This window comes from Esox lucius, chromosome 12, assembly GCF_011004845.1.
Source record: "Esox lucius isolate fEsoLuc1 chromosome 12, fEsoLuc1.pri, whole genome shotgun sequence".
NCBI classification, from domain to species: Eukaryota; Metazoa; Chordata; class Actinopteri; order Esociformes; family Esocidae; genus Esox; species Esox lucius.
The window spans coordinates 36,826,655-36,850,168 of NC_047580.1; the positions used below are offsets into that span (position 1 = coordinate 36,826,655).

General features: G+C 42.1%; 1 protein-coding gene and 1 long non-coding RNA gene across 3 annotated transcripts in view; both read left to right on the forward strand.

Moving 5' to 3' along the window:
* LOC105007952 (protein Wnt-2b-A) overlaps positions 1-19,040 on the forward strand; it is a 33,064-nt gene extending 14,024 nt beyond the window's left edge. Inside the window, exons 1-5 of one of the 2 annotated variants that reach the window (XM_010867098.3) lie at positions 2,903-3,447; positions 5,998-6,218; positions 11,299-11,576; positions 16,313-16,577; positions 17,421-19,040. In XM_010867098.3, coding sequence (XP_010865400.2) covers positions 3,254-3,447; positions 5,998-6,218; positions 11,299-11,576; positions 16,313-16,577; positions 17,421-17,650 — 1,188 coding nt within the window. In that variant the 5' untranslated portion in view covers positions 2,903-3,253 and the 3' untranslated portion in view covers positions 17,651-19,040. Of the gene's footprint in view, positions 1-2,902; positions 3,448-5,997; positions 6,219-11,298; positions 11,577-16,312; positions 16,578-17,420 lie in introns of those variants that run through there. The other variant, XM_020044988.1, reaches the window with a different exon arrangement.
* A 253-nt stretch (positions 19,041-19,293) lies between these two features.
* LOC105007951 lies at positions 19,294-21,452 on the forward strand. Its single transcript, XR_003782703.1, has 3 exons — positions 19,294-19,526; positions 19,682-19,813; positions 20,657-21,452. It is a non-coding gene; the product is annotated as an uncharacterized LOC105007951 (long non-coding RNA).
* Positions 21,453-23,514: the final 2,062 nt, after the last annotated feature.

A 23,514-nucleotide genomic window follows, 5' to 3' on the forward strand; every position in this document is an offset into this window, starting at 1 on the left:
GCAACAAGGTCTCTGAGGGGCAGAACTAAGCGGTGGGCGGTTAGTCAAAATCGAATAACATTTATTTATAAAGCCCTTTATACATCAGCAGTTGTCACAAAGTCCTTTTACAAAACACCCAGCCTGAAACCCTAAGGAGCAAGCAACAACAGTGTTGAAGCACAGTGGGTAGGAAAAACTCCAAAATTTAAGAAGGAACCTAGAGAGGAACCAGGCTCGGAGGGGTGACTAGTCCTCTTCTGGCTATGCTGGGTAAACATTTTAAGAGTTCAAGTTGTAATAATTAATACATGCATTTGGGCTGTGTCCAGAGACTATAAAACCTAATTCAGGTCAGAAGCATGACCAGATGGACAAGGACAGGGACAACCAGGGGAGGGAGAGTCAGCATACTGGCAGCTGGAATTGTTAGGTATCGTCTTGATCTGCAACACAACCAGGAGGACTTTAGACGGGGACAGCAACAAGTCTTTAGGACCTGGTACTTGGGAGGTGTGGGCCATGACCTCATGTCCTCCTAAGTTTGAACGGAGGTGGTAAATAGGGTGGTTTGGTATTGTATCAGTTGTAAACAGGGTGGTTTGGTATTGTATCAGTTGTAAACAGAGTGGTTTGGTATTGTATCAGTTGAAAAACAGGGTGGTTTGGTATTGTATCAGTTGTAAACAGAGTGGTTTGGTATTGTATTAGTTGTAAACAGGGTGGTTTGGTATTGTATCAGTTGTAAACAGGGTGGTTTGGTATTGTATCAGTTGTAAACAGAGTGGTTTGGTATTGTATCAGTTGTAAATAGGGTGGTTTGGTATTGTATCAGTTGAAAAACAATGTGGTTTGGTATTGTATCAGTTGAAAAACAATGTGGTTTGGTATTGTATCAGTTGTAAACAGAGTGGTTTGGTATTGTATCAGTTGTAAATAGGGTGGTTTGGTATTGTATCAGATGTAAACAGGGAGGTTTGGTATTGTATTAGTTGTAAACAGGGTGGTTTGGTATTGTATCAGATGTAAACAGGGTGATTTGGTATTGTATCAGTTGTAAACAGGGTGATTTGGTATTGTATCAGTTGTAAACAGGGTGGTTTGGTATTGTATCAGATGTAAACAGGGAGGTTTGGTATTGTATCAACTGCAAATAGGGTGGTTTGGTATTGTATCAGTTGTAAACATGGTGGTTTGGTATTGTATCAGTTGTAAACAGGGAGGTTTGGTATTGTATTAGTTGTAAACAGGGTGGTTTGGTATTGTATCAGTTGTAAACAGGGTGATTTGGTATTGTATCAGTTGTAAACAGGGTGGTTTGGTATTGTATCAGATGTAAACAGGGAGGTTTGGTATTGTATCAACTGCAAATAGGGTGGTTTGGTATTGTATCAGTTGTAAACATGGTGGTTTGGTATTGTATCAGTTGTAAACAGGGTGGTTTGGTATTATATCAGTTGAAGAATGTCCAGCTGACAAACTCATTCCTCTAGTATTTGTTGATGTCAATTTCAAATAATAGATTTTTGTGCAGTAGATTTAGAGCTCGCAAAAAAATGCATATCTTCTGTGATTTTTCGCCCATCAGTGTTTTTCTCTATGCCTGTACTTACTGTACATCCACATACATTTTGTTCTGCCTAGATAACTCCTTTAGTACCTCCTCATGCACTGTAAACCCTAATGTATTTCTTACTCAAATGTTTCTACTAAGAGTAGCTCGAAATGAGCGAAATGTTTCTATTGACTTATACTGTTATACTGACTTTTACTCAATTTTAATATGTTTAAAATAAAAAAAATCCCAGCATGCTCTGCTTCAGGTTGATATTTTGGAATTGTTTTATTATGGTTTTTGTTATGGTGTACATTGACTGATTAATTCATCTTAGCTACACAAACATCAAACATACGTTTGTCTAAAGTAATCCAATCATGTAGAAAAACAAATATTTTGCACCCCTACTGAAATGGTTGTAACAATTACATCAAGAATCTTCCTGTCAAAACTTCAGCTTGTATGTATATTTTTGCAAGTCAATGCCTTGTGGGTAGCTTTCTGAAATTCTATTGAGGTTCCCAGGTTATCCAGAAATGTCACCTGAAGCCGTGATTCAATTTTTGGAATTTTATTTTAACCATGGCTTTCTGGCAACAGGGCTAGGATTTTTATCTGACAGCACAGTGCATTTGACAACTTCTGAAATGATTAGTCCATGTGCTAGGTGGGTTACAATATTTCAAAATATGGATTCATAGGATATGTTAAGTATTCACAGTTGACTATTTATTTGAAACCCTGTTTAAGTTTTTTTAGTTTTTTTTCTGGGGACTTACAGTATGAGTAGTACTCATTTCTTTTAAAGGCAACCAGTTGCCCCACAAAACTTTTAAGTTTAGAACCAAAAGGTTTTGAGTTATTTCAATCATAACTTTTTATTTTTATCTTAGTTGTCATTACTTCAATCATTTAATTTCCTTTACAATTTTTTCCAACATTAAATACTCAGTTGCTGTACCTAAAATTGTTTAGCTATATCGAGTGAGAAGAATTACCATTTTAAGTTTCAGTAACTGAAAACCATTCATTTGACTTTTTTAGCCATTCAATTGACTAGTAATCAAAAGGTACATGTACAGGTAACTCCAAATATGTAAGTTCCACAGACAAATGGCTTTTGAGTAAATAAACATAAATATTTTAAGGCAATCAGTTGCCATACATTTTTTGAGTCCTGCTAACTTATTCGGGTTTACAGTGTGTACATGCCTATGGAATCATGAATCTTAAGCAGAATACTGTGGATGGGCCAGGTACCCTTAGTGGGCCTAACATCCCTGGTTGGGAATCACTGCAGGAGGGTATAAGAGCCAGTGTTTGTCTCATGCACCGCACGGTTTATCTGCTGCGAGAAGGATAACAGCCTGCCACTCAACACAAAACTGGAAAACACAAAAATCTCCTGACTCTGACGTTATTTCTCTATTCAGCAAAATATCCAGATATTACCAATCAAATTTACCGCCACGCGTTTTAGGGAAGATAACACTGTCTGCCGTTATTCTGTCAAGTATGTGCGCGTGGAGGACATGGCACACCGGCTGCGCTACTTAGACACCGGACTGACCGCACCGGGGAACTGCGATGCCTGAAAAAAAACGCGGAGAAAACTGAGGTTGAGTTTTGGGGATTTTATTTTGTGAAGAGTCTCCGGGTGGAACTGGTTCCCTCTTCTGTCAGTCTGTTACTGGGTACAACTCACGGGGGGCAGTCATGTTCACTTGGAGTAAGGCTTGCGGTGCCTCGCGATGTCGGGCCGTTGCTGGAGGGAGGCATACGGCCCGGAACGGCACCGGGACATCATCTTCCTCCTCGTGTGACCTGGGTCCCGGTGCCAGTCAGCGGCTCTACTGCACGTGTCTGCTGCTACTGCTGGTTCTGACACCGAGAGTGGACTCTTCGTGGTGGTCAGTACCGTTAATATTATATAAAACGTTTAACAAAAGTATATATTGATTTGAATTGACAAGGAGTCATTGCGAGTCCATTGAGGGGGAAAACTACAACTGTTATAGCATAGAAGCCACAAGGTGCGTAATCTTTAAGACTAGAACATTATAACAAACAATATCGTTAATCATTTGATTGTAAATGTCCTATTATTATTATTATTATTAACGAAAACAATGTTTTGACCTTTGGACTACCGGCTTTGTACTTGTATTCCTCATCAGGGAAGGGATTTTATTTGGTATTACATTTAAATCATATTATTAGCATGTCTGAATGGTTTAACTAACTGTCTGAATGTATGGGTGACTGATTAACTAACTGCTGTATCACGTAGTGGATTCGTTGATGTGGAGTTGGTCATCTCAGGCTGTGGATCAGACTTCGTGAAATTTCAAATGAAAATAATTTCCATTAATTGAATACAGACACAGAAGGAAATAGACAGCATGAACTCATAACACTGATCTTTTCATAAAGTAGAACAAAACACAAAAGCTTTGCTAGTAGTTTTTCACATGACTTTGTGATTGTCGTCCAGACAGAGCTTAAACGTCAACAGTTACCATAAAACTTTAATTCAAGTTTATAATATTAAAATAATAAGGCGTTAACATTAATTTATAATAGAGCCATAATCAGGATATAATACTATTCTAATAGATCTGCAATAAAACAATAAATATAATTGATGTTGGCACTGTTTTGCTGCACATGCTCAGCTGGAATCTGCAGGCAAAATGGTCATTAAATTACCAGGTACCCCCAAACACACACACACACCGACACACACACACACAGTGAGAGAAACAGTTGTTAATTTAGCAGCCAGACAAGAGTTGATGTGGGAAAATATGTGAAAGTATGTTAGTGTGCAATAACCTGCGTGTGTGTATGTGTGTGTGTGTGTGGGAGGAAGGGTCTTGGGAGGAATGTGCAATAACCAGTTTGTGTAGATTAAGAACATAAATGTGGTTTGGGAATTTCAGAAGATGGGGTTCGTGTGTGTGCATGTGTGAGCCTCTGTGTCTGGGTGTGTGTATTAGCTACAACAAGGTATCATGATTTAACTGTGTTTCATATATTTAAATTCACTTGATGTTAAGATAAATATAAGATAAATATCCATTGGTCACTTGTTCAACTAAGCATGATTAGGGTAGGTATCATCCCAGACGTTAAGGCTAGGTATCATCCCAGACGTTAAGACTAGGTATTATCCCAGACGTTAAGGCTAGGTATCATCCCAGACGTTAAGGCTAGGTTTCATCCCAGACGTTAAGACTAGATATCATCCCAGACGTTAAGGCTAGGTATCATCCCAGACGTAAAGGCTAGGTATCATCCCAGACGTAAAGGCTAGGTATCATCCCAGACGTAAAGGTTAGGTATCATTCCAGACGTTAAGGCTAGGTATCATCCCAGATGTTAAAGATAGGTATCGTTCCAGATGTTAAGGCTAGGTATAATTCCAGACGTTAAGGCTAGGTATCATCCCAGACGTTAAGGCTAGGTATCATTCCAGACGTTAAGGCTAGGTATCATTCCAGACGTTAAGGCTAGGTATCATCCCAGGCGTTAAGTCTAGGTATCATTACAGACGTTAAGGTTAGGTATCATTCCAGACATTAAGGTTATGTATCATTCCAGACGTTAAGGCTAGGTATCTTCCCAGACGTTAAGGTTAGGTATCATTCTAAACATTAAGACTAGGTATCATTCCAGACGTTAAGTTTAAGGGGCAATATGTACAATATTTGCTGCATCGGCTTCTGTTGTAAAACAGAATAAACCCTCCCTCGTCTCCATCCACGCCCATATATAAATGTGATAATCTCCCCCTCAAATCCATTGAAACTGTGGCAGATGTGTTGTCTAAGAGTAGGAACTTCAGTTCTGGACACTTCCACCTAAGCTTGTGGAAGGTCTAGTGGAACAGTGCATCAACCATGGCCAGAAAAGTGTGATAAAACCCTGAGCAATATTTATTGGCTCAATACGCAATATTATGCATAATCAAACAACCGTTCTCACACTACGCCCTTCCCTGTAAATCCTGATGTTTATATTCCCCCTTTATGGCTCTTTGGTTTACTTTTCAACTGCATTTTACAAGACATTTTTGATTCAGTCATGTCAAGAGTTTGCAACCTCCACACAGTAACAGCTCTAAAGTATACAGAGCAGATTTGTTTGACACCTCCTTCACTCGGTCACATCAATCCTGTAGCCAACATTCTACAGACGCTACAGGGTTAATGACTTCAACTACAGACACTACAAGTATAATGATTTTAACTACAGGCGTAGTGGTTAACGACAATGCCTTTCATGTGGGCAACCCGGGTTCGATTCTCGAGAGGGCAGCCACGATTAACACATTTTATTGCAGGCCGGCTGAACTAGGCTTGTCTGGTTTCTTGTTTAAATAGTCTTGAATCTCCCCAAAGGTGAACACAACTATGTTGGGAGTGTGTGATAGCATATGCATGTGTTTGTGTCTGCAGGTACATTGGTGCATTGGGAGCACGTGTGATCTGTGACAACATCCCAGGGCTGGTCAATAAGCAGCGTCAGCTGTGCCAACGCCATCCTGATGTCATGACCTCTCTCGGAGCGGGAGCTCAGGACTGGATCAGGGAGTGTCAGCACCAGTTTAGACATCATCGCTGGAACTGCTCCACCCTGGACCGAGACCACACCGTTTTCGGACGAGTCATGCTTCGGAGTGAGTCTGGTCCTTTGGAGACAGGGATGTATAGTGGTGGGGTATATTGTGGGTTGATATATCGTCTCTGGATGTTTTGTGGGGGGAATCTAAGGTGGATATATCGTAGTTGGATATATAGTGGGGGTTGTATTTTGGTGAATGTATAATGGGGTGTAGATTGTGCATCATGGGTGGACATGTAGTGGGGGGGGTGTATCATGGGTGGATGTATAGTGGGGGGGTGTATCGTGGGTGGATGTATAGTGGGGGGTGTATAGTGGTGGGGTGTATCGTGGGTGGATGTATAGTGCTGGGGTGTATCATGGGTGGACATGTAGTGGGGGGTGTATCGTGGGTGGATGTATAGTGGGGGTGTATCGTGGGTGGATGTATAGTGGTGGGGTGTATCGTGGGTGGATGTATAGTGCTGGGGTGTATCGTGGGTGGATGTGCAGTGGTGGGGTGTATCGTGGGTGGATGTATAGGGCTGGGGTGTATCATGGATGGATGTATAGTGCTGGGGTGTATAGTGCTGGGGTGTATCGTGGGTGGATGTAAAGTGGTGAGGTGTATCGTGGGTGGATGTATAGTGGGGGGGGTGTATCGTGGGTGGATGTATAGTGGGGGGGGTGTATCGTGGGTGGATGTATAGTGCTGGGGTGTATCGTGGGTGGATGTATAGTGGGGGGGGGTGTATCGTGGGTGGATGTATAGTGCTGGGGTGTATAGTGGTGGGGTGTATCGTGGGTGGATGTATAGTGGGGGGGGGGGTGTATCGTGGGTGGATGTATAGTGCTGGGGTGTATAGTGGTGGGGTGTATCGTGGGTGGATGTAAAGTGGTGAGGTGTATCGTGGGTGGATGTATAGTGGGGGGGGTGTATCGTGGGTGGATGTATAGTGGGGGGGGGTGTATCGTGGGTGGATGTATAGTGCTGGGGTGTATAGTGGTGGGGTGTATCGTGGGTGGATGTATAGTGGGGGGGGGGTGTATCGTGGGTGGATGTATAGTGCTGGGGTGTATAGTGGTGGGGTGTATCGTGGATGGATGTATAGTGCTGGGGTGTATAGTGATGGGGTGTATCGTGGGTGGATGTATAGTGGGGGGGGGGTGTATCGTGGGTGGATGTATAGTGCTGGGGTGTATAGTGGTGGGGTGTATCGTGGGTGGATGTATAGTGGGGGGGGGTGTATCGTGGGTGGATGTATAGTGCTGGGGTGTATAGTGGTGGGGTGTATCGTGGGTGGATGTATAGTGCTGGGGTGTATAGTGATGGGGTGTATCGTGGGTGGATGTATAGTGGGGGGGGGGGTGTATCGTGGGTGGATGTATAGTGCTGGGGTATATCTGATAGAGTCCATCATCATTTACCTAAACTTTGGGTAAAGGATGAAAGCAAGAAAATTCATGTCAGCCTTTTAAATTTTTTACTGTTAATGAGATCTTGTAACTTACAATATTTAATAGAAAAGCAAATGGACAATAAAATAAATAAACTAATTCTTTTAGTCTGATTGCATAAGTCTCTATCAATGTTTTGGGGGGAATTTATCCAAGAGTTCCAGCTCAGTCATATTGAAAATGGATCTTCTATGTCCAGACCTCATTTGGTCAGTCCAAAGATTTTCTATAGGATGGAGGTTCTGACTGGGCCAAGGTCATTAATCTTTTTATCCGCTATTTTGACTTTTTCACCAGAAAATATCTTTGGATTTAAGACCAAATATTTCCAGCCTGGTTGAAGCAAACCATAACATGTCTCCAAAACGGTTTTGGGAGACAGTGCCTGTCAGCAAAGTATATACACATATTTTTAGATTATCTTTTTTTGTGAGAAATGGCTTGTTTCGCCACCCTACCCCACAGTTCAGACTTTTGGAGAATTAACACAATGGTTGTAATATTCAGTGAGTGCCCAGTTCATGACAGAAATTCCTGTAGCTACTTTAAGGTTGTCGCTGGCCTCTTGGCATCGGCTGACACCTACTAGCTGATAATGACATACTGGGAGGGGGCTGACACCCTGCCCAGCTATTAGCTGATACTGACATACTATCTGATACTGACATACTAGCTGATACTGACATACTATCTGATACTGACATACTAGCTGATACTGACATACAATCTGAAACTGACATACTCGGGGGGGCTGATATCCTGCCCAGCTACTTGCTGATAATGACATACTATCTGATACTGACATACTTGGGGAGGGGAGGGGCGCCATTCAAAGGAGGCGTAAACAGAAATGTAGAAGTAAATATTTGAAGAGATTTTCTCTCTGTCACACAAACACGCTGCTGCGATGAATCACCACTCTGACTTGTAGAGGAGAAGAGGGGAGCTGAAGAAGAGGAGGAGATTAGAGTGAAGGGGAGAGAGGTAGAAATAGAGAGGGGTAGATGAGGAGAGAGAGAGGAGCAAGGTAGAATTGGAGGACAGTAGAGGAGAGGTAGTGGAGGAGAGAGGTACAGGAGGAAGAGGACGGTAGAGGAGAGAGGTACGGGAGTTGAGTGATAGAGGAGAGAGGTACGGGAGTTGAGTGATAGAGGAGAGAGGTACGGGAGTTGAGTGATAGAGGAGAGAGGTATGGGAGTTGAGTGATAGAGGAGAGAGGTACGGGAGTTGAGTGATAGAGGAGAGAGGTACGGGAGTTGAGTGATAGAGGAGAGAGGTACGGGAGTTGAGTGATAGAGGAGAGTGGGTTTTATAGTGTATTGTAGTATATTGTGGTTTATTGTAGTATATTGTAGTGTATTGTACCATATTGTGGAGTATTGTAGTATATGGTAATGTATTATAATATATTTCATTGTAGTGTAGTTTCCTGTAGGGTATTGTAATTTATTATATTGTCCCGTGGTATCTTATGGAGTCCTGTAGTACATTTTAGTGTCCTGAAGTATATTCTAGTGTAGTTTCCTGTATGGTATTATTGAATTTCATAGTGTCTTGTAGTATATTGTGGTTATTGTTGTATGTTGTATTGTAGTTTCCTTTGGGGTATTTTAGTATATTGTAGGGTCCTGTAGTATATTGTAGTGTAGTTTCCTCCAGGGAATTGCAGTATATTGTAGTGTCCTGTAGTATACTGTTGTATATTGTAGTGTAGTTTCCTCCAGGGAATTGCAGTATATTGTAGTGTCCTGTAGTATACTGTTGTATATTGTAGTTTAGTTTCCTCTGGAGTATTGTAGTGTATTGTAGTTTTCTTTTGGGTATTCTAGTATATTTTAGTGTCCTGTAGTATACTCTAGCATGTTGTAATGTATTGTTGTATATTGTATTGTAGTTTCCTCTATTGTATTGTGTTGGAGCAAGTCAGTTAAACTTCAGGATATCAATCTCTCCAGTTAGGATGCATAAGCAATTCTGAATCAATGTCCCCTGTTATGGTGAAAATGAAAGTGACAACAGGAGCACTGGAGAGGTAACAGCAAGACAACCCCTAAAAAGGAAATGGTTTTGCAGGTGGTGGCCACAGACAATTGCTCTCTCCTTATTCTTCCTGACTGATTCTTCTCTAGTGTTGCATTTTGCTATTGTCCTTGTCACTTCTGGTAGCATGAGGCGGTACCTGCAGCCCATTCAGGTTGTACAGGTAGTCCAGCTCCTTCAGGATAGCACATCCATACGTGCCGTCGCAAGTGGGTTTGCTGTGTCTCCCTGTACAGTCTCAGGAGCATGGAGGAGATACCAGGAGACGGGCCATTACACGAGGAGAGCTGGACAGGGCAGTAGAAGGGCATCAACCCAGCAGCAGGACCGGTATCTGCTCCTTTGTGCGAGGAGGAACAGGAGCACTGCCAGAGCCCTATAAAATGACCTCCAGTGGGCCACATGAGAAACCTCGTGCATCCCTATAATTTATGATTGGCCTCACGCGGGCCGGACAGGGACGTACAAAGGGCCAGATGTGGCCCGCGGGCCGTAGTTTGCCCAGATCTGCTCTAGGGAATTGTAGCATATTGTAATGTATTGTATAGTTTCCTCTAGGGCATTGTAGATATTGTAGTGTATTGTTGTATATTGCAGTGTAGTTTTCTCTTGGGTATTGTAGTGAAATGCTCTTTTTCAGACACATTAACAGAGAAAGACAGTAACAGAGAGAGCGTAACAGAGAGACAGTAACAGAGAAACACAATAACAGAGACACAGTAACAGAGACACAGTGACAGAGACACAGTAACAGAGACACAGTAACAGAGAGACACAATAACAGAGAGACAGTAACAGAGACACAGTAACAGAGACACAGTAACAGAGAGACAGTAACAGAGAGACACAATAACAGAGACACAATAACAGAGACACAGAAACAGAGACACAATAACAGAGACACAGTAACAGAGAGACACAGTAACAGAGAGACAGTAACAGAGACACAGTAACAGAGAGACACAATAACAGAGACACAGTAACAGAGGGACAAAGTGACAGAGACACAGTAACAGAGAGACACAGTAACAGAGAGACAGTAACAGAGACACAGTAACAGAGAGACACAATAACAGAGACACAGTAACAGAGAGACACAGTAACAGAGAGACAGTAACAGAGACACAGTAACACAGAGACACAATAACAGAGACACAATAACAGAGACACAGTAACAGAGACACAATAACAGAGACACAGTAACAGAGAGACACAGTAACAGAGAGACAGTAACAGAGACACAGTAACAGAGAGACACAATAACAGAGACACAGTAACAGAGGGACAAAGTGACAGAAATGTGTCCTGACTTGATGGAGCAGTTGGCTGAGTTGATGTCATACAGGAGGGTCAGCTAGCCCAGGATGGGCAGGAGATCAAAGGTATAAAATAATAGGTGTTCAGGTGATCAAGAGATCAATTGTGTCAGGAGGTCAGGAGGAATGCAGAGGTCAGGAGATCAATTGTGTCAGAAGATCAGGAGGTCAGGGGGGTAAGGAGGTCAAACAATCAGGAGATCAAGAAGATCTAGAGGTCAGGAGATCAGGACGGTCAAGTTTATGAGGGTCAGGAGATCAGGAGGGTCAATAGGTGAGGTGGTCAGGAGGTCAGTGTGTGTGTGTTTGTTCTTCATTCTGTGAATAAAACCCTCTCCACAGGTAGCCGTGAGGCAGCGTTTGTGTATGCGGTGTCGTCTGCAGGCGTGGTCTACGCCCTTACAAGGGCCTGCAGCCAGGGGGAGCTGAGGAGCTGCTCATGCGACCCTGGGAAACGGGGCCGAGCATCTGATCAGCGAGGAGACTTTGACTGGGGCGGCTGCAGCGACAACATCAACTATGGGATAAAGTTTGCAAAAGTTTTTATAGATGCCAAGGAGAAGACTGTCCGGGATGCCAGGGCTCTGATGAACCTTCACAACAATCGCTGTGGACGCGTGGTGAGACACACACAAACACACACAGTCTCATACAGACAGTCAGAGACATACGTTATAAAGGTCATAATTTACTTTGACTACATCTCATGAAAGTTCATTATAATCGTAGCCAGGGAATATGTCCATTAGCACATCTACAGCACATACATGTCATACATGTCATAAAGCACATATATGTCATACATGTCATATAGCATAGACATGTCATACATGTCATACTGCACATACATGTCATACATGTCATGTAGCACATACATGTCATAGAGCACATATATGTCATACAGCATATACATGTCATACAGCACATACATGTCATAGAGCATATAAATGTCATACAGCTCATACATGTCATACAGCACATACATGTCATAGAGCACATAAATGTCATACAGCACATACATTTCATACATGTCATAGAGCACATACATGTCATACAGCACATACATGTCATACAGCACACATGTCATATAGCACATACATGTCATACAGCACATACATGTCATACATGTCATATAGCACATACATGTCATACAGCACATACATGTCATACATGTCATACAGCACATACATGTCATACATGTCATATAGCACACACATGTTATAGAGCACATACATGTCATACATGTCATACAGCACATACATGTCATACAGCACATACATGTCATACATGTCATATAGCACATACATGTTATAGAGCACATACATGTCATACATGTCATATAGCACATAAATGTCATACAGCACATACATGTCATACATGTCATATAGCACATACATGTTATAGAGCACATACATGTCATACATGTCATATAGCACATAAATGTCATACAGCACATACATGTCATACATGTCATACTGCACATACATGTCATACAGCACATACATGTCATAGAGCACATACATGTCATACAGCACATACATGTCATACATGTCATATAGCACATACATGTCATACAGCACATACATGTCATACAGCACATACATGTCATAGAGCACATACATGTCATACAGCACATACATGTCATACATGTCATACTGCACATACATGTCATATAGCACATACATGTTATAGAGCACATACATGTCATACATGTCATATAGCACATACATGTCATACAGCACATACATGTCATACATGTCATATAGCACATACATGTCATACACATCATATAGCACATACATGTCATAGATCACATACATGTCATACAGCACATACATGTCATAGAGCACATACATGTCATACAGCACATACATGTCATACATGTCATATAGCACATACATGTCATAGAGCACATACATGTCAGAGCACATACATGTCATACATGTCAGAGCACATACATGTCATACATGTCATATAGCACATACATGTCATACAGCACATACATGTCATACATGTCATATAGCACATACATGTCATAGAGCATGTACATGTCATATAGCACATGCATGTCATACAGCATACACATGTCATACACGTCATATAGCACATACATGTCATAGATCACATACATGTCATAGAGCACATATATGTCATACAGCACATACATGTCATACATGTCATTTAGCACATACATGTCATAGAGCACATACATGTCAGAGCACATACATGTCATACATGTCAGAGCACATACATGTCATACATGTCATATAGCACATACGTCATACATGTCATACAGCACATACATGTCATACATGTCATACAGCACATACATGTCATACATGTCATATAGCTCATACATGTCATACAGCACATACATGTCATACACGTCATATAGCACATACATGTCATAGATCACATACATGTCATACAGCACATACATGTCATACAGCACATACATGTCATACATGTCATATAGCACATACATGTCATAGAGCATATACATGTCAGAGCACATACATGTCATACAGCACATACATGTCATACAGCACATACATGTCATAGAGCACATACATGTCATACAGCACATACATGTCATACATGTCATATAGCACATACATGTCATAGAGCATGTACATGTCATATAGCACATGCATGTCATACAGCACATACATGTCATACATGTCATATAGCACATACATGTCATTGAGCACATACATGTCAGAGCACATACATGTCAGAGCACATACATGTCATACATGTCATATAGCACATACATGTCATAGAGCACATACATGTCATACATGTCATACAGCACATACATGTCATACATGTCATATAGCACATACATGTCATAGAGCATGTACATGTCATATAGCACATGCATGTCATACAGCACATACATGTCATACACGTCATATAGCACATACATGTCATAGATCACATACATGTCATACAGCACATACATGTCATACAGCACATACATGTCATTCAGCACATAAATGTCATACATGTCATATAGCACATACATGTCATACATGTCATACAGCACATACATGTCATACATGTCATATAGCACATACATGTCATACAGCACATACATGTCATAGATCACATACATGTCATACAGCACATAGATGTCATACAGCACATACATGTCATACAGCACATACAGTATCTCACAAAAGGGAGTATACCCCTCACATTTTTGTAAATATTTGATTATCTTTTCATGTGACAACAATGAAGAAATGACACTTTGCTACAATGTAAAGTAATGAGTGTACAACTTGTATAACAGTGTAAATTTGCTGTCCCCTCAAAATAAAACAACACACAGCCATTAATGTTTAAACCGCTGGCAACAAGAGTGAGTACACCCCTAAGTGAAAATGTCCAAATTGGGCCCAAAGTGTTAATATTTTGTGTGGCCACCATTATTTTCCAGCACTCAATGCCTCTTGGGCATAGAGGTCACCAGAGCTTCACAGTTTGCCACTGGAGTCCTCTTCCACTCCTCCATGACGACACCACTGAGCTGGTGGATGTTAGAGACCTTACACTCCTCCACTTTCCGTTTGAGGATGCCCCACAGATGCTCAATAGGATTTAGGTCTGGAGACATGCTTGGACAGTCCATCACCTTTACCCTCAACTTCTTTAGCAAGGCAGTGGTCGTCTTGGAGGTGTGTTTGTGGTCGTTATCATGTTGGAATACTGCCCTGCGGCCCAGTCTCTGAAGGGAGGGGATCATGCTCTGCTTCAGTATGTCACAGTACATGTTGGCATTCATGGTTCCCTCAATGAACTGTAGCTCCCCAGTGCCGGCAGCACTCGTGCAGCCCCAGACCATGACACTCCCACCACCATGCTTGACTGTAGGCAAGACACACTTGTCTTTGTACTGCTCACCAGGTTGCCGCCACACACGCTTGACACCATCTTGTCACTTCAGACCACAGAACATGGTTCCAGTAATCCATGTCCTTAGTCTGCTTGTCTTCAACAAACTGTTTGCAGGCTTTCTTGCGTATCATCTTTAGAAGAGGCTTCCTTCTGGGACCACAGCCATGCAGACCTATTTGATGCAGTGTGTGGCGTATGGTCGGAACACTGACAGACTGACCCCCCACCCCTTCAACCTCTGCAGCAATGCTTGTACCACTCATACGTCTATTTCCCAAAGACAACCTCTGGATACGACGCTGAGCACGTGCACTTAACTTCTTTGGTCGACCATGGCAAGGCCTGTTCTGAGTGGAATCTGTCCTGTTAAACCATTGTATGGTCTTGGCTACCATGCTGCAGCTCAGTTTCAGGGTCTTGGCAATCTTCTTATAGCCTAGGCCATCTTTATGTAGAGCAACAATTCTTTCTTTCAGATCCTCAGAGAGTTCTTTGCCATGAGGTGCCATGTTGAACTTACAGTGACCAGTATGAGGGAGTGTGAGAGCAATAACACCAAATTTAACACACCTGCTCCCCATTCACACCTGAGACCTTGTAACACTAACGAGTCACATGACACCGGGTGGGAAAATGGGTAATCAGGCCCAATTTGGACATTTTCACTTAGGGGTGTACTCACTGTTGTTGCCAGTGGTTTAGACATGAATGTCTGTGTGTTGAGCTATTTTGAAGGGACAGCCAATGTACACTGTTAAAGGTGTACACCAGAGGCGTCGCTAGGATTACAGTACATTCGAGGCTTAGCCCAACCCCCCTGCAACACCCAGGACAGAAAATACAGGGTTTTGATTGTACATGCGGAACATTTTGATGTACATCCTAGTGGCCTACATGTCTACAATGTCATAGTTCGTGATCGGAATTATAGATTAATAGATCAGGGGCTATTTCTTTATTATTATTATATTTTGGTCAATTTGAGATCCGGAGCTATTCATAAAATGCCTTGTTTAAATTATGCTAATTACTCAAATGTATGCCATTGATAGCAGAATTCACATCTGTAGCCATGAAAATCTTTGAAAGGCTGGTCATGGCTCACATCACAGGACCACAAAGAGATAAAAATCACAGGACTGCAGCTCAGCATTCAACACCAGAATACCAGAATACCCAATCACTTACCCTGAGGCCACTTTCCTCTGTATGTAATAATGCCCAAAGCTGGTGAAGGCAGGCAACAACACTTCCTCCACACCCACCCAGAACACAGGGGCTCCTTGGGGTCGTACTTACCTCAACATTCCCTCAACGTCAGTCAGACACAGCAGCTATTACAGGAAAGGGAGGGGCCAGATCTTGTAAGTGTTAGGGTATGGGTAAGTGGTGTCTGTCTCTGTCGGTCTGTCAGAAATGATTGGATGTTCCTCTGCCCACCTCCCTCTCCTAGGCAGTGAAGCGTTTTATGAAGTTGGAGTGTAAGTGTCATGGCGTGAGTGGCTCCTGTACGCTGCGGACCTGCTGGTCGGCCATGTCGGACTTCCGCAAGACTGGGGACTTCCTCCGGCGTAAATATAATGGAGCAGTGGAGGTGACCATGAATCAGGATGGCACAGGGTTCACCACAGCCAATCAGGACTTCAGAAAGGCCACTAAGAATGATCTGGTCTACTTTGAGAACTCTCCAGATTACTGTCTGACCGACAAACAAGCAGGTACCCACACAGACATGCACACTGCAGCATAAACATTCGTATTAAAATGTAATTAGTATGTAATTCTTATGCCAACACTAACCGGTATGAAATGTGACTGGCTGGCTCTGCTAGGTTAGCCTTTTTAGCTGAAGTTGACAACTTCAGAAACACTTTCCTAGAGAGGATTTATGCTGTTCCCTTCACCTCCCTCTGTAGAGGTCTAAAGATGTTCTCTTCACCTCCCTCTGTAGAGGATTTATGCTGTTCCCTTCACCTCCCTCTGTAGAGGTCTAAAGATGTTCTCTTCACCTCCCTCTGTAGAGGATTTGTGCTGTTCCCTTCACCTCCCTCTGTAGAGGATTTATGCTGTTCCCTTCACCTCCCTCTGTAGAGGACTCATGCTGTTCTCATCACCTCCCTCTGTAGAGGACTCTTTGCTGTTCTCATCACCTCCCTCCCTAGAGGTGTCCTAGCTAAATGTCCAGTCTGGCTCTCATATTGTCATGGCCACCTAATCATCCCCAGCATCCAGCTTATTCCTTCCTCCAACCTGAAACAAACATGTTCTGGTTAAAGTACTACAGTTACTGTACTATAGTACAGTACTACTTCGTGAGCAAAATAGATGCATTTGTAGGTACTGTACTAAATACTTTAAGAACTAAATGTGTTGAGTACTATAGGTACTTTACTATGTACTTTACTATAAACTTCATGGATGGAAGAAATGATGTATGTCAGTCTCTCTGGAGAAGAGAATCTGCTAAATGACTGAAGTAATGATGTATGTCAGTGTTTCTGTCAGCTAAATGACTAAAATGTAAAAGCAATTTTGTTCTGACTATGTTTCTCTCCTCTCAGGATCTCTGGGCACTGCTGGGCGTGTGTGTAATAAGTCGTCTCGTGGCACTGATGGCTGTGAGGTCATGTGTTGTGGGCGTGGTTATGACACCACACGTGTGACGCGTGTCACTAAGTGTGAGTGTAAGTTTAAGTGGTGCTGTGCCGTTGAATGCAGAGACTGCGAGGAAGCAGTGGATATTCACACGTGCAAGCCCCCTAAGCGCGCCGATTGGCTGGACCAGACTTGAGGCCACACCCATGATCATAGCTCCTGCCCTCTGCAGGTTAACCTTTGGCACATGGTGTTCTGGGATGTGTCCAAACTGTTCTACGTCCGGCCTCCTTCCTCATTGCATGGCTTTTACTGCTGTCTCTGTGAAACTGCACATCCCGTCACCCACCTGGGGTTCTGAACTACAACTCCCAAATCTCTCCTCTACTGCACATGCTCAGATTGACACATTTGTTTGGGCTGGAATGTCAAGTGACAAGAATGGAGCTCTGTGATTGGGTGATGAAAACTACAGACAGGGATTGTGGGTTACGTAGAGGTCGTTTTCTATTGTGTTGATAGATCAAAAGGATTGCTGCTTTAAAGACACATTACATAACTAAGGCCCCTAGGCCTAACTGTATCATCCCCTATGAACCAATATCACTGTGTATAATCCAATATCATCTATATAATCCAATATCATCTAGTATATTCCAGTATCAGCTACAAACATTCCATATCATCCTGTCTATTCCAGTGTCATCCTGTATCCCCCAGTATCATCCCATATCATTCAATATAATCCAATATCATCCAGTATCATCCCATATCATTCAGTATAATCCAATATCATCCAGTATCATCCCCTATCATCCAGTATAATCAGGTACCATCCAGTATCATCCTGTATTATCTAGTATTATCCATTATCATCCCAGATCACCCACTATAATCAGGTAACATCCAGTATCAGCCCATAACATCTTATCAGTCAGTATCATCCAGTATCCTCCCATAACATCTTATCAGTCAATATCATCCAATATCCTCCCATAACATCTTGTCAGTCAATAACATCCAGTATCCTCCCATAACATCTTGTCAGTCAATATCATCCAGTATGATCCCATAATATCTTATCAGTCAGTATCTTGTTTCACATATCTTATGGGGAAACATTTATTTTGTCTGGCCTGTTGAAATGGATAGACAGGAACAAGCTCTGTGACAGGAAGAACGAAGTGGACAGATAACAAACTTTAATCGGAACTTTGTGGACTGAAGCAAAACGCTGTACTGGACTGAAACAGAATGCTGTACTGGACTGAATCAGAACGCTGTACTGGACTGAATCAGAACGCTGTACTGGACTGAAACGGAGCGCTATACTGGATTGAAACAACACTGTACTGGACTGAAACAGAACGCTGTACTGGACTGAAACGGAACGCAATACTGGATTGAAACAACACTGTACTGGACTGAAAGCTGTACTGGACTGAACCATTTATTAAAAGGGATGTTCTGTCTCACCTCTCTGATATTGAATGAAAGTACAGCGAGGAGAATGACATCACATCTCCTTGTTTCCGCTGTTGTTTTACTGTCCAACTGATGTCTTTAAATACAATGTGTTGATGTATAACCAATCTTTTCATTGTCTGGCCTTCATCATGTATTAGTTCTGTACTAGAGAGATGGGATACAGAGAATCTAGTAACCTTTGGCCCAAAGTGTAAGTCTTTTTTGGTTTGTTTCTCTTTTGAAATGAGCAAGGGAGTGGCAACCTATGAGGCTCCTCCTACTAATTGATTGTCCAGCCTTAATCACATGATCGGGGTACAACCATAAAAGGAGGTCCTATTTTAAAATGGAGGAAAGAGTGAGAGTGTTTGTGACAAACGGGGAGTCGATCCTTCACTACTACAGTCAAAGCTGTTGTGCTATGTGGTGAATTTGGTGTTTCAGCTACTTAGAGTTTTTTTGGATAAACAAGCTGTGTGTAGCTGTCTTTAGACACCCTGTTTTTGTATCCACCCTTATATTGAACTTGTCAACATCCTAACCAGATAGTCGACAGCAGCCTGAAAGAGAAAGCCGCTGCCCGTGTCAGAGCTAACCAGGGGGCGGTGAGTAGTGTCCACTCATTTGTTTAGTGTGCCACTCCCTCTTAAAGTGCTCTGTTGATTTGGGGTTATTGACATTTTCGGTTTCATAATGGTCAAACTTTATCGTGTTATTTTTTCTATCACTTAGTTATGGTTTGTTTTCTTACATTCTGTAGGAAGGTGTGAGCGTATAGAGAACGGGCCGTAACACTATCTACTACAAAGATGTTGCAAAAAGTCATGACACGACAGGCTGATGTTTCAGAACTTGGTCAAAAAAGTCCAAAATTCCATAACCATTTTCTATGGTAGGCATTTTTTCTACTGCAGGGATTTGTGGAAAGTCCATGTTGTCGAACTTCTGATAACAAAAAAAATTTATAATCCCTGAAGTCGATATTAGCATGACAAATTTATGTCACACTAGGTAAAGCATCAGTGGAAATACCAAATTAGTTTCCTCTGCAAGTCTAGAAAAGCTAGTTTATCTTTCAGTCTGAGAACAGTCCAGAACAGAGTTTTCCTTGCAGTTTCAGACCAGTCCAGAAAAAAGTTTTCCCTGTAGTGCAGAACAGTAGGATTTGAGTGGAGAAGTGGTTGATGCAACAACAAGTTCAGTGTTTGAGTGACCAGTGGACCTGATAGGCTGAGTAAATGAGGAACGGGTGTCAACAACCTTCTTTTGAAAGTGGTTTACAAAGTAATCTGCAGAGAGGGAAGATGGAGGGGGAAGAGGTGGAGGATTGAAGAGAATGGGAAGACTTTTCTTTGGATTAGAGGAAGAAGCTTTAACGTTTAAGAGAAGATAGTGAAGAAGGAGTAGAAGCATGAAAGGTAATTCAAAGTTTTGTGTTCTTCCTTTTCATCTTTGCTGACAAAAGCCCCAATTTGTTAGCCGCAGAGAGGAGAGACAAGCTGGCTGAGAAGGGACAATGGGAATCATAAGATGTAGAGAGGCAGGAGAGTATGCTGAAACCAGGAATCAGGAGACAGAATAGGGGAAAGATTAAGTAGATGGGAGAGATTTTAGGATTGAGGAGAAGAGAGGAGTCAGGGAGAGAGAACTAGTGTGGCAGCAATGTCTGACCATTTGACAGGTCAGCGGTGGAGGACAGAGAAAAACCCTAACCCAATGTCTGACCATTTGACAGGTCAGCGGTGGAAGACAGAGAAAAAGAGGACAACGTTTGGACAGCAACACCAGATTCTTATTGAGAGCAGAATAAATGCTAGCTGGTTCTTACTAGCAAGACTAGACAAAACAAAATATCCTTTACCCTTCTGTGAGCAGAGTCACCACTCTGTAGGCCAGACCCTAACTGCTGCCTCAAAAACCCTTCAACCACTGATTGATAGCTAGGACGAACAGCACTCTAAAGTCACCCTGTTTTACCCTTCAGGGGGATTGGTCAATTTGCCTGCTGGCCACAGATACTGTACTTCAGAGGAAGGAGCCCTTCTTTCACCAATGTCCACATAGAGCTCAGGTAGTGGGATCTCTTAAAGGGTATTAAAGCAGTATGGCATTAGGGGTGTAGTATATGGCCAATATATATGGATGGAGGGGTGGAGGGAAGGATGACGAAGAGGTTGAGGGAAGGATGATGTAAGGGCTCCAATTCTGTACTGGCGCTCAGTCACATATCTGTGTGTTGACTGCATAGGACAGTTTACCAGATAATAAACACATCCAACGTGCTGTCATCCACAGACGCCCCACCGGCTGTTTACCGTAACACAACTCCTTAACCATGATGACATTACACACACCAAGAACCTCAACAGATGTTTGTACTCACTTAAAACATTGTGATATCATTCCAGCATGAAGTGGTCCAGCTTTTAAAAAAGTAGAAATGCTGATCTGTTCTGATTACTACATTTGATCATCTGTGTATAACAGCGGCAAATAGGAGTCTCACATTACAGAAGGCACTAAGATGCAGAACCTGCACAAACTAGAAGCTGCTTTCCGAATCTATACTTCATAATAGTGGTACTGGTAGTACTCTCATAATAATCAAAGTACTAACAAAGAAACAGTAGCTTTGTTGGAATAAAGTAACCTTTTGTGTTTGCTGAACTGCATCATTTCTGTTTCATATGAAGTTCTACTAGCTGGCTTAGCTAACATTGTCAAGCTTCGCTAGCTACTGGAGCAGTCAAAAGTGTGGACACGGGTACTAATGGTACTACAGGTTTTGTTGGACGTGGATGGAGTGTCTGGGACATTGTCAAACTCTCTCATCCTGAAACATACCAGATCTGAGGTCCTCTGTCTTTGGCCTAAACAGTAAAAACAAAGACTTTAACATTGTTCTTTAATAACATCCCTGCCTACAGAGCCCCAGAGGTGACATGAAAACGAAAAAACCTATACTGAGGCCTCAAAATAGTTTTTGAGGCCATAAAATACTATTTAGAGGGAAATAAATAATTATTTTGAGGGAACAAAGTACTGTTTTGAGGCCACTAAATACTGCAAAATGGACAGAGAGGATACAGCTCATGTCATAGTGACCTCATTCACAGAGGTCATTTCAATTGTCTTGTCTTACATGTAATCTGATTTATTGTGTTTGTGCATTCTGATATAAATTTAGTTGCTGTGTCATTGCAACATGCACCAATCAGCCATAACATTATGACCACCTGCCTAATATTGAGCCAAAACAGCCCTGACCTGTTGAGACATGGACGCCACTAGACTTCTGAAGGTGTGCTGTGGCTCCATGACGTAAGCAGCAGATCCTTTAAGTCCTGTAAGTTGCGAGGTGGTGCCTCCATGGATCGGACCTGTTTGTCCAACACGTCCCACAGATGCTCGGTTGGATTGAGATCTGGAGAATTTGGAGGCCAAGTCAACACCTTAAACTCGTTGTTGTGCTCTTCAAACCATTCCTGAAACATTGAAGCTTTGTGGCAGGGCACATTATCCTGCTGAAAGAGGCCAATGCCATCAGGGAATACCATTGCCATGAAAGGTTGCACATGGTCTGCAACAATGCTCAGGTAGGTGGTACGTGTCAAAGTAACATGAATGTCAGGACCCAAGGTTTCCCAGCAGAACATTACCCAAAGCATCACACTGCCTCCGCCGGCTTGCCTCCTTCCCATAGTGCATCCTGGTGCCATGTGTTCTCCAGGTAAGCCACGCACACGGACCGGGCCACGTTATAGGAAGCCTAAAATGAAACTCTTTACTTGTTATATTGTGACTATTTCTGTTGGTTCAGGATAGACAAAAACTGCTGACTACACGATTCTCTTGTCTTTTCACTTGACAAAAAAGTAAGTTATCGTCACCTATATTGATACAGTAGTTATTGTACCAATGTCATTCACAAATGGCTAATAAGCTGTTAAAATGGCCAGTGGCAAAAGCCATACAGTTCATAGATGCTATTTGTGGTGGAGGAAAACTTAAGAAACGTTACACAGTTTAACACAATGCTTAATGGTGTCTAGCGAAATATTACTGGCTAATAAGTTTTAAAAATGGCCAGTGGCAAAAGACATACATTTCATAGATGCTATTTGTGGTGGAGGTAAACTAAATAAGAAATGTTACTCAGATTGACACAATGGTTAATGGTGTCTAATGAAATATTCAAACTTGGCTTGATGTTAATGTGTGACAAAATTATATAATGTCATGAGGCTATAATGACACCCAGCAAATGTATAGATCTGTGGCATAGTGGTTAAAGACACAACCTTTCACTTGGGCGATCCGGGTTTGATTCTTTGGAGGGCAACAACAATCAACACTTTTTATTGCGGGCCAGCTGAACTAGGCTTGCCTGGTTTATTGTTTTACAAGAAATGTAAATTAAACACGCAGCGTTAATAATCTTAATCTACAAGTAAATCAACTGTCATACCTCAGCTAAGTTATATTACCAGATTTTCAGACACCCATCAGTCATGACTGAGATTTGTTTCACAGATTTTATAGAACTATATGTACCAAACTAGTTCAACAGTGATAACATAGAGTACATTAATG